This window comes from Brachyistius frenatus, unplaced genomic scaffold (genome assembly GCF_029030835.1).
Source record: "Brachyistius frenatus isolate BFR_SWC_R1_liver_20210118 unplaced genomic scaffold, ASM2903083v1 Contig_310, whole genome shotgun sequence".
Lineage (NCBI taxonomy): Eukaryota > Metazoa > Chordata > Actinopteri > Embiotocidae > Brachyistius > Brachyistius frenatus.
Window position 1 is genome coordinate 212,549 of NW_027210909.1, and position 10,352 is coordinate 222,900.

The following is a 10,352-nucleotide window of genomic DNA, read 5'->3' on the forward strand; positions in this document are numbered from 1 at the left end:
ATTGAAGTGAGAGTGCCTTCGTGGAGCTTTGGCACCATCAGAGGCACCAGATGTTCCTGATGAACTTCTTGGAGGGCAGTTTCCTTCTTCCCCCTCATTCTCTTCAGGCCCTGGTGTGTCTGTGTGTGTTGGGAGCCCATGAAGTGACAGCAGCCTCACACACAGCCCCCAACTCTTATAAACAATACGTGGCTGTTTATGTGGCGATGCAGGCTGCAGAGCTTGAAGACCTTATAAAGGAACACGCTGCGTAACAACTACACACGGGACAGAGTGCTTTTAAAGAGACAGCACAGTTGACGGGGAGCTCTGCTTTTTTTTACTGGCCTCTTAGTGCTACAGAGAGTTAGCTTTCTTTCTTCCTGGATTTTTAACTTTTCCACAAATGGATGACTAGTTTACATAAACTACAGTATTTAAGCTCATCTTCCTGCTTATGTATGGTCACAGCCACAGCTATGGAAACGGAGGTTCCACAAGATAATGTAGGGGACATAATTTTGTGTGTGTGTGTGTGTGTGTCCTCTTACAAAGCGGTGACTCTTGCCATCAAACTTGCGTGCACTGGTGAAGAGCACGGTCCGAGCCGGCATGTTGATGCCCATGGCGAATGTCTCTGTAGCAAACAGGGCCTGCAATAACAATAAAATATTCAGACAATGTCATTTTCAACTCAGCTTCCAAGGTGCTTGGTGGAGCTTTCTTCCAAACAAAGATGTACAGTGGGTACGGAAAGTATTCAGACCCCTTTAAATTTTTCACTCTTTGTTTCATTGCAGCCATTTGCTAAAATCAAAAAGGTTCATTTTATTTCTCATTAATGTACACTCAGCACCCCATCTTGACAGAAAAAAACAGAAATGTAGAAATTTGTGCAAATTCATTTAAAAAAGAAAAACTGAAATATCACATGGTCATAAGTATTCAGACCCTTTGCTCAGTATTGAGTAGAAACACCCTTTTGAGCTAGTACAGCCATGAGTCTTCTTGGGAATGATGCAACAAGCTTTTCACACCTGGATTTGAGGATCCTCTCCAGTTCCGTCAGGTTGGATGGTGAACGTTGGTGGACAGCCATTTTCAGGTCTCTCCAGAGATGCTCAATTGGGTTTAGGTCAGGGCTCTGGCTGGGCCAGTCAAGAATGGTCACAGAGTTGTTCCGAAGCCACTCCTTTGTTATTTTAGCTGTGTGCTTCGGGTCATTGTCTTGTTGGAAGGTGAACCTTTGGCCCAGTCTGAGGTCCAGAGCACTCTGGAAGAGGTTTTCTTCCAGGATATCTCTGTACTTGGCCGCATTCATCTTTCCTTCAATTACAACCAGTCGTCCTGTCCCTGCAGCTGAAAAACACCCCCATAGCATGATGCTGCCACCACCATGTTTCACTGTTGGGATTGTATTGGGCAGGTGATGAGCAGTGCCTGGTTTTCTCCACACATACTGCTTAGAATTAACACCAAAAAGTTCAATCTTGGTCTCATCAGACCAGAGAATCTTATTTCTCATAGTCTGGGAGTCCTTCATGTGTTTTTTGGCAAACTCTATGCGGGCTTTCATATGTCTTGCACTGAGGAGAGGCTTCCGTCGGGCCACTCTGCCATAAAGCCCCGACTGGTGGAGGGCTGCAGTGATGGTTGACTTTGTGGAACTTTCTCCCATCTCCCTACTGCATCTCTGGAGCTCAGCCACAGTGATCTTTGGGTTCTTCTTTACCTCTCTCACCAAGGCTCTTCTCCCATGATTGCTCAGTTTGGCTGGACGGCCAGGTCTAGGAAGAGTTCTGGTCGTCCCGAACTTCTTCCATTTAAGGATTATGGAGGCCACTGTGCTCTTAGGAACCTTGAGTGCTGCAGAAATGATTTTGTAACCTTGGCCAGATCTGTGCCTTGCCACAATTCTGTCTCTGAGCTCCTTGGACAGTTCCTTCGACCTCACGATTCTCATTTGCTCTGACATGCACTGTGAGCTGTAAGGTCTTATATAGACAGGTGTGTGCCTTTCCTAATCAAGTCCAATCAGTTTAATTAAACACAGCTGGACTCCAATGAAGGAGTAGAACCATCTCAAGGAGGATCAGAAGAAATGGACAGCATGTGAGTTAAATATGAGTGTTACAGCAAAGGGTCTGAATACTTATGACCATGTGATATTTCAGTTTTTCTTTTTTAATAAATTTGCACAAATTTCTACATTTCTGTTTTTTTCTGTCAAGATGGGGTGCTGAGTGTACATTAATGAGAAATAAAATGAACTTTTTTGATTTTAGCAATTGGCTGCAATGAAACAAAGAGTGAAAAATTTAAAGGGGTCTGAATACTTTCCGTACCCACTGTATGTTGTAAGCCACTAAATGCACTGTGTACCGTCAAAGAACTATAAACATGTTCAATGTGTTTTGGTCCTTGTAAATCATTTGGAAATACATTTTGAAAAATCCCCCCAAAAAAGGATGTGTACTCAATGGGCTGAATCTGGGGTACATTTAACAAACAAATGCTGGTTCTCTTCAACAAAACTCCTCTTTATTAAAGTGTGTTTTGAGGAGCATCTTCACACGTAGTCGTACCTTGAGCAGGCCTTCAGAGAAAAGGATCTCTATGGTCTCTTTCAGGATGGGCAGGAGGCCTCCGTGATGGATTCCTATCCCCCTCTTCAACAGCGGCAGCACATGTTCGACCTGAGGAACACCGAGAGGCCCATTATTGCTGAACTACTCAGCGATTCACCGGTTTGGTTCATGGATATCACGGACACTAAATCAAAGGAGCAGAAAATGGAAACCCTGACCCTCGTAGTGGAAAAGTGTGCCGTAGCGGTCTACCCACTAACAACCGCAACACGGCTGGTTTTCATAATGCGACTGAACCCAGCGGGGGAAAATAACAGGAGCTTTGTGTTTGAGCCCGTGTTGACATTATGTGTGTCGCTATTTACATTAAGGCTGGTTAACTGTCTTCTCTGAGCAGAAAACAACTGGAGGGAATGAAGAGGCTTTTATTTTCTGTGGTTTTACAAGGTGGCCGCTTTGGGTTCAAAAACTGGAAGGTTATTAAAAAAAAAAAAAAACCATCAGAGATTGTGAGGAAACAGCATAAGAAACACGAATCCTGCTTACTTGAGGCAGTTTCTTGTCTTCATCGGAGAGACAGTCCACTGCGTTGTTGAACACTTCCTCCACGAGACGTTTCTCTTCATCTGGAACACACAAATCATGCATTTCTCAGCATCCTCTTATCCTCATTCAAACTGTGATCTTATTATTAGCACAAAGTCATTTCTGGCATCCTTAACAGATCCTCATCATCCACAATTTGAAAATGTTATTTCAACATAATTTCTTTTGGCATGCGAGGTTAATGTGGGACAATGTGGAGAGGGGATTGTCTGCAGAGGCTGAGCGAGTCTGTTGACTATAGATTTTATCAGATTTTGCAGCCATATGTTTCAACAAAACTGTTTTTTTTCCTATCTTATAGTGTGTATTTCTGTAGAAATAGTCATAAATATTCAGCTTTTTCAACTGATTACTGATTGGAGCTTCATTACAAAAACAAACATTGGAAAATTACTGGAAAACTTAAATATAATAAATGAATGAACTACCTGTGCCAAAGCCATCAGTATTTTATTACTGTGCTAATGACATTAAATTGTTTGCTGTGGCTGGTTGTTCATCCATGTGGAAACTTAGTCACAGGGTCTTTCTTTATTCATGAGACATTCTGGAAAAAGTTCCTTGTTGGAGGTCCACAAAGTCTGATGGCTCCATGTTTATTTTTAATGTCACATGACCTGAAGTCATGCCAATAATGAAACTTATGTCACTGGTATATTAATACAGCAACACCACAGACAAATATGCCGTGAGGCCAAAGTAATTCAAAAACAACAAGTTAAGCCTGAGGTAAGTCCACGGCTTCAGTACAATCCGCAAAAAAAAAAACCTCTAACATCTAGTTTATATCACAGATCAAACAGAGGAGAGTCGTATCGATTTTTGAGGATGCACTCGAAGAAAATAAGGTTTTTAAGCTCGTGACCATGTCCGTGATGTTTTATGGGCGAGTACAGGTTAAGACAGCCCGGGTTTCATACGTCACTAAAGAACTAATCGACATGCAGAATGGGGCTTTTCAAGATTCATTTACAGGCCCTTGAGGCTGCAAAGCTCATTACATCACAATGCATGAAAGCATTACAACATACACTTCTTAGAGCCTCACCAGTAGATGGGCAAAAATCTCAGTCATGAATAAAGTTAGAGAAAATGCCTCAAAACACAAGCCAATACAAATTACTGAGGAGCACTTAAGTGGCCTTCACTTTGTATTTTCATATTATCTTTGTGAAAGAGGAACATTTTTGGCAGTTAAAAAAAGGATCAGAAGGTCACCACATCATTATGATTCAGCCTCTGGTGACCATGAATCCCACAGCAAACTGCATGGAAGTCTGGGTATCCTGACTATGGCTATAAGGGGCACTCCAGCATTTCTATTTTTTTTTTTTTTTTTTTTTTTTTACACAAAGTTTCCTCTCCATGATGAGAACTACTCAGTCTGTGAAAACAGATAAATAACACTTGTAAGTTCCTTGGTTCTACATTTATTACAGAAGGATGTCCAGTTTAAAAGTTTTGATTATTCTCTTTAAACTTTATGGACGTGTAATACTACATTTCACCCCTATAAATTATGCAAATTCCTGATGATGAACAAAAGGTGACTGTGGTCAACAAAATCATCTTGTGTGTACAATGACTATCCAAACCAAATTCACTGCTATGTGACCAGTAACTGCTAAAATATTTGACCTTGGATTAAACTGCTGGACGTGCCGACATGATCAACTTCAGGCTCGGCCAATAGTAGCAAAAACATCTGTAATGCTGCTTTACAGCCAAAAAAAAACAACTGCCTGAATGCTGAAGGTCAGAATCACAACATCTCCAGCTCGATCTACGTCCATCTGTCAGTCTTTGCATAAACCAACCAGAACTCATATAACCTGTCTGTTTGTTGCTGCAGTTCTGCATGCGGTCAGTTGGTTTGTAGTTTCGGCCCCGGCTGGTTCCCTGACTCCAACACAGCCCTGCCACTCCACAAACACTGCCCAGAAACTGTGTCACCTCATAGAGCAGGGGGAAAGGTGGGGGCGTTGTCTTCAGTGTTCAAATAAAAGAAGAAAGCACAAAGTAAAAAAAAAAAATAAAAAAAATAAAAAAAAGTAGAAGAGAAGGAAGGAGGGTAAAGAGAAGCTGGTAAGGAGAAACTAGAGGAGCCACATGGCTCCAGCTACTCATCACAACCCACCTACACACAAACAGAGGAACCCGTGTACATACACACTGGTTAAATAATGTGGCTTCTCAACTGTTTGCTGGACAGAATTGGTCCCTGAGTGTTTATGACAGACAAAAAGAAAAACAACCTTCACGACCGATACATTGCAAACTGCAAATTTTGGTTTGTATTACAGGTAATTTCAAGTTCTACTTTTGGAAAAAATGTGTGTTGCAGTTTTTATAGCTCTTTAAAAAGTCTTTACATCTGACTGCTACTGCTGGATATTATCTGCACAATGTTCTGAGAAAATTGGCTTCAAGAAAATTCTCAAAACACATGAAACTCTTGGAAAAGAGAAATTATTTTTTGAGTTTTTCCATTTCTTTTTCCCCCCCCAATACTGGCAAAAAAAATTGGCAGCTTCTATGAAATAATGACCGTCAGTGCTGGAAGAGCTCTTCATTAAAACAAACCTCCTCATTTATAATAATGTCACAATGCAGGAAAAACAAACCGAGATGAGGGAGGGAGAATGTTTCCCCATGTAGGACTTCATGACCATGTTTCACTTCACTGAAAGAAGCTTGGAGCAGGTGGATGTGAGCCAGGCTCAGTGTACTGCTGGATTATCCCCAAACATGCAGAGATTTGTTCTCATGAAGCAACTCTTCCACTTATCCACTGGACCAACTGTGCAGGCACAATAAGCCATATTCATGGCACTCCCTCAGTGGAAGGACTCATTCAGCTCGGCTGGCCAACAATTTAGCATTTTGGTGAGTGGTTTCGCTTCACTAATTTCTCTCCAACTCTCAGAGCAATTTGTCACAAAAATATATTTGTTATGACATTTCAGTGTGCAAAGACAATCTGCTCCCCAACTCCAGACCCAATCAATCAATATGCTCAATGACTGCTGTGCTGAAAGTGTAACTTTTATACCCGATAAATGGGAAATGCAGTTAATGACAGTTGAAATAAAAGTAGTTTAATTTTAGCTGGTAAGATGTGCATTGGGCGAACCAGCTGCCGAGTGGCCATGTGGGCCAGAAATGCTCTGAGCAAAGGGTCTCTGGTTCAATTCCCGACAATCCAGACCTTTACTGCAAGTCATTCCCCTGCTCTCTTTACCAACAGTGTCTGTCTCGATTGTCTCTATCAAATAAAGGCAAAAATTGCTACAAAAGTATAAACAATACCCACAATGCTCCACTTGCTGAATTACCAGCCATGTTGTCAAGCACAAGTGCAACACAGACACACACCCACAGGTTGTGATGAAAGCACCGCTGTAGCCACAATCACAACTGCACATACCCGTGTTAAAGTCCAGTTTGGCCACCTGCAGAGCGTAGGCCTCGCACTCCTTCTTGCTGAAGCTGAAAATGATGACAGGCTGGAAGTTCCTCTCCATGATCATCTTCACTATCTTGAACACACTGGATGGACCTAAAGAAAGTACACAGAAATGAATGCTGATGTTAATGACTCAATTGAACACGTTTACCAGTTTTTACTTTTGAAAATCTCTCTCTCTCACTCACATACACTCTCACACACACACACACACACAAACACAAACCTTTAGTCCCTTTCCGTCCTCTTGGGTCCCACTTGCCACCTCCACTGCCCCCAGTATCGCCAGCATCTCTCAGCACCTGCATGGCTGTGTTGAAATTGTCTTCTCTGAAATCTCCCTGAAGAAAAGCACAGACGCATAGAGATATTACGCATATCGTGTAATAACACTGATACATCTTAAGACACATTTGGTCGTCATGGCCCAATTTGACACTGGAAAAATAAAGTCTGATTATTATCAACTAGGGAGTAGCGTTGGACTCCTCGTCATTGATCGATTAGTTCCAACAGGTCTTAATGAGTGTAGTTTGCAGGTGTCCTTACATTCTCATCAACCACCAGGTGGAGTCCATCACCCCCTGCTGGAAAGATGTAGTGTTGCAGCGGAGTGGGGCGGTAGTCTGTGTAGACCACATGGCATGGCTGCAGGGGACAGGAGATGAACATACATCATTAATTATGCAAAAAGGACAGACAAGCACAAAGAAACTTTAGACCGTTTCCTTAACAATGGGATATTTGTTGACAGACACAGTAATTTAATTCCTATAAATAGAATATAAGTCAGTATAGTAGTATCCCACCTGCTTATGTAAGTGGCAAATCCACTCGGCAAACTGTTTGGCATTGGGGATGGTGGCTGACAGGAAGACGTAATGCACATTGTCAGGAAGAAGAATGATGGTCTCCTCCCACACCACACCACGCTCTGAAATGCACAGAAAGCAGCATGACTTGTTATCTACAATGGACCTTATGCAAGAACATTTGCATAATGTTATCCCAAACCTCTGGTTGAGCTTTGTTTACATGAATGGGAAATATTCATTCACAAATATTTGACCACAGAGCAAAAAGACGTTCACACTGCTGATCTTTAAATGCTGAAAAATATTAAATGTTAGGTGTGTGTAGTTGTACTAGAGGACCCAAAACAGTAGTAAAAATAGTAACATCAACATCAATTAATCAGCATGTTGATCGTGCAGTTTTGTTTTTGAACACTGTACACACCTGCGTCTCTCATGTAGTGGATCTCGTCAAAGACGACCCACGCTACTTCCCTCATGATCTCCGAGCCCCGGTACAGCATGCTCCTCAAGATCTGGAAGAAAATACATTTATCATGACAGACCAACCTCTCCGCTCCGTCTCTACATCCCACTGAGCCAGACCACCCTCCAATAATACTTCACGTGTCTAGTCACGGCTCCGTTCCACACAAAACTGTTTCCCACCTCTGTCGTCATGACGAGGCAGGAAGCGGTGGGGTTGATGGTGACATCACCGGTCATCAGTCCCACATCCTGGAACTCTTCGTACATCTCTCTGTACTTCTGGTTGGAGAGGGCCTTGATGGGGCTGGTGAAGATCACTCGCTGCTTCTCTCTGAGAGCCAGTGCAATGGCATACCTGCAAGAAGAGGACACGAGAGTGAAACAGGTTGAATTAGTAATCTGTCATTACCACAGTTAATGAGGTGAAAGGGAAATGAAATAATGTATTGCTTTGTCTAAATAACAATTATGACATCTGAAGTGTAGTTTGCTTGAAACAGAGTTTGGTGCTTAATTCAATACTTATTTTAAAATTCGACATGGAAAAATGTTCGCTTTAACCAACAAAACTAGAAATCAAAAGGCAGGATATTGTCACTTAAGAGAAAATGTACACAAAAATTTAGTTTTTCAATTTTAGTCGTTTTTTTTTTTAAGAACTTGAAGGACAAGTGGAAACTCACAAGTGACAAATTCTCTTACTGTTACCTCAAATGTGTCACATGAAGAACACACCAAAGTACAGGTGGTAATAAGAGGATATTCAATATCTCACTTACATAGTCACTGTATGTATTTTATCAGCATATTTATATATAAAACTTTGAACACAGCCATGGTCACAATTGAAAAAAACTGTGATTCCTTACACAGCACTGCGTTTATAGATAGAGGATACTCACTCAGCACAAACAGTCTTGCCAGCAGAGGTGTGTGCAGACACAAGTACAGACTGATTGTTGTCAATACATAAGATGGCCTCACGCTGGAAGGGATCGAGAATAAAGGGGTACTCCTGCAAGACAAGCCAGACATATCAAAACAAAGGAAAAACAATCCGAGTGTAATGTCTTTTTTTTTTTTTTACAATTTAAATGATCTCCGCATAAAATCCAACAGCAACAACTGCGTTTACCTTGGCTGCTTTCCCCACTCGAGGTTTCAGTGGTTTATATTCATCATTTGCTTGCAGAGCGACCTATTAAGGGAAAAACCAATTTTTTTTTTAACAATTAAAAGTTTTGACACATCAAGTCACATTAACCAGACAGGTGATAATATCGAGGGGGGAGGGGGGGGGAATTACACATCAAAAATATCAAAGTTGCTTTCTTTACCTCATGTGAGCATCCTTCCACAGTTTCGACTTGCTCCACCTTCACTTGAGGCATAAATTCTGCAAGGCTGCAATAAACAAAGGAAAATAACCCAATAGTCAACGACATTGACTGTTGCTGCTTTTACTATTTTTTTTTTAAAATAAATTATCTGAATATAATGACAAAGTTGGTAAAGACAGAAGAGCACTGTAATGCAGCCTTAAAACAAGGAGGGAGGGGGGACAACAAAAAAAAAAACAATAACACCACATCACAATATACGACGTCCATAATCTAAGACGATATCTATCATCATATTACGATGTGCACAATTATTGATATATTGCAATAATACACAGTTATACTCACTTTAGGTCGTTAGCTGAGACTGCCTCAAGTCGAGGTCTCTTCCCAAACACCACCTCCTCCCCTCCGTCACTGTCCGCCTCCCTCTTGGCCCGGGCACACAGGTCGGGCTCCTTGTCGGTGCCATTTTTACCCGCAGCTTTCCTGGAAGACAGAAACAAAAATAAAAATAAATAAACACACATTAAAACACAAAACACACGCGTACGTGTCGTTAACCGAGCCGGCTAAATTCACAAGCCCGCGTTCGCTCAGCACGTGGAATTAGAAACTCTTAATAACGTCACAGAAACGCGGGGAAGTGACATTAAAGCGTAATAAAGCGGCAAGTTAACGTTTATCAGCACAACGAGTCGCGTTATTTAGTGTTTTTTTTTTTAAATTATTATTAACAAACCAACGAGCTAACTGTTTAGTCCGAGGAAGGGTTCACCGACTGGCACGAGCCCACATGACGCCGCGTTCAGGTTCCCCCGGAAAATTAAAACCGGTTAATTTCAAACACAAAACTAAACTGCGGGAACATAGCTTTTTACCCCGTGTCTGTAGGCGCACACGCGGGTATTTTTTTGCTCGTAGTAGTTTGCTGTTCATCGTCAAACACGCTGAACAACCCGTCTCCAAAGGCGTCCGCCATGTTTGTTAGGGGCACACTTCCCACAATACAACACGAGGCTATTTAGGTATTACTTCCGCTACGGCGGCCGTCGTGGTCCAAAAGAAGAAGCGAAACACCTCTCGGCGT

At 41.9% G+C, this 10,352-nt stretch overlaps 1 protein-coding gene across 1 annotated transcript in view; it reads right to left on the bottom strand.

The window, feature by feature from the left end:
- Nucleotides 1–10,246, bottom strand: part of mtrex (Mtr4 exosome RNA helicase) — a 19,373-nt gene extending 9,127 nt beyond the window's left edge. Inside the window, exons 1-14 of the mRNA XM_069722983.1 lie at nucleotides 10,144–10,246; nucleotides 9,611–9,751; nucleotides 9,260–9,326; nucleotides 9,058–9,120; nucleotides 8,825–8,937; nucleotides 8,103–8,277; nucleotides 7,879–7,969; nucleotides 7,449–7,573; nucleotides 7,189–7,287; nucleotides 6,866–6,980; nucleotides 6,601–6,732; nucleotides 3,114–3,193; nucleotides 2,565–2,675; nucleotides 531–632 (exon numbers count right to left, since the gene is read on the bottom strand). Of these exons, the coding sequence (XP_069579084.1) occupies nucleotides 531–632; nucleotides 2,565–2,675; nucleotides 3,114–3,193; nucleotides 6,601–6,732; nucleotides 6,866–6,980; nucleotides 7,189–7,287; nucleotides 7,449–7,573; nucleotides 7,879–7,969; nucleotides 8,103–8,277; nucleotides 8,825–8,937; nucleotides 9,058–9,120; nucleotides 9,260–9,326; nucleotides 9,611–9,751; nucleotides 10,144–10,244 (1,515 nt within the window). The 5' untranslated portion in view covers nucleotides 10,245–10,246. The remainder of the gene's footprint in view (nucleotides 1–530; nucleotides 633–2,564; nucleotides 2,676–3,113; nucleotides 3,194–6,600; nucleotides 6,733–6,865; nucleotides 6,981–7,188; nucleotides 7,288–7,448; nucleotides 7,574–7,878; nucleotides 7,970–8,102; nucleotides 8,278–8,824; nucleotides 8,938–9,057; nucleotides 9,121–9,259; nucleotides 9,327–9,610; nucleotides 9,752–10,143) is intronic.
- Between the last annotated feature and the right edge of the window lie 106 nt (nucleotides 10,247–10,352).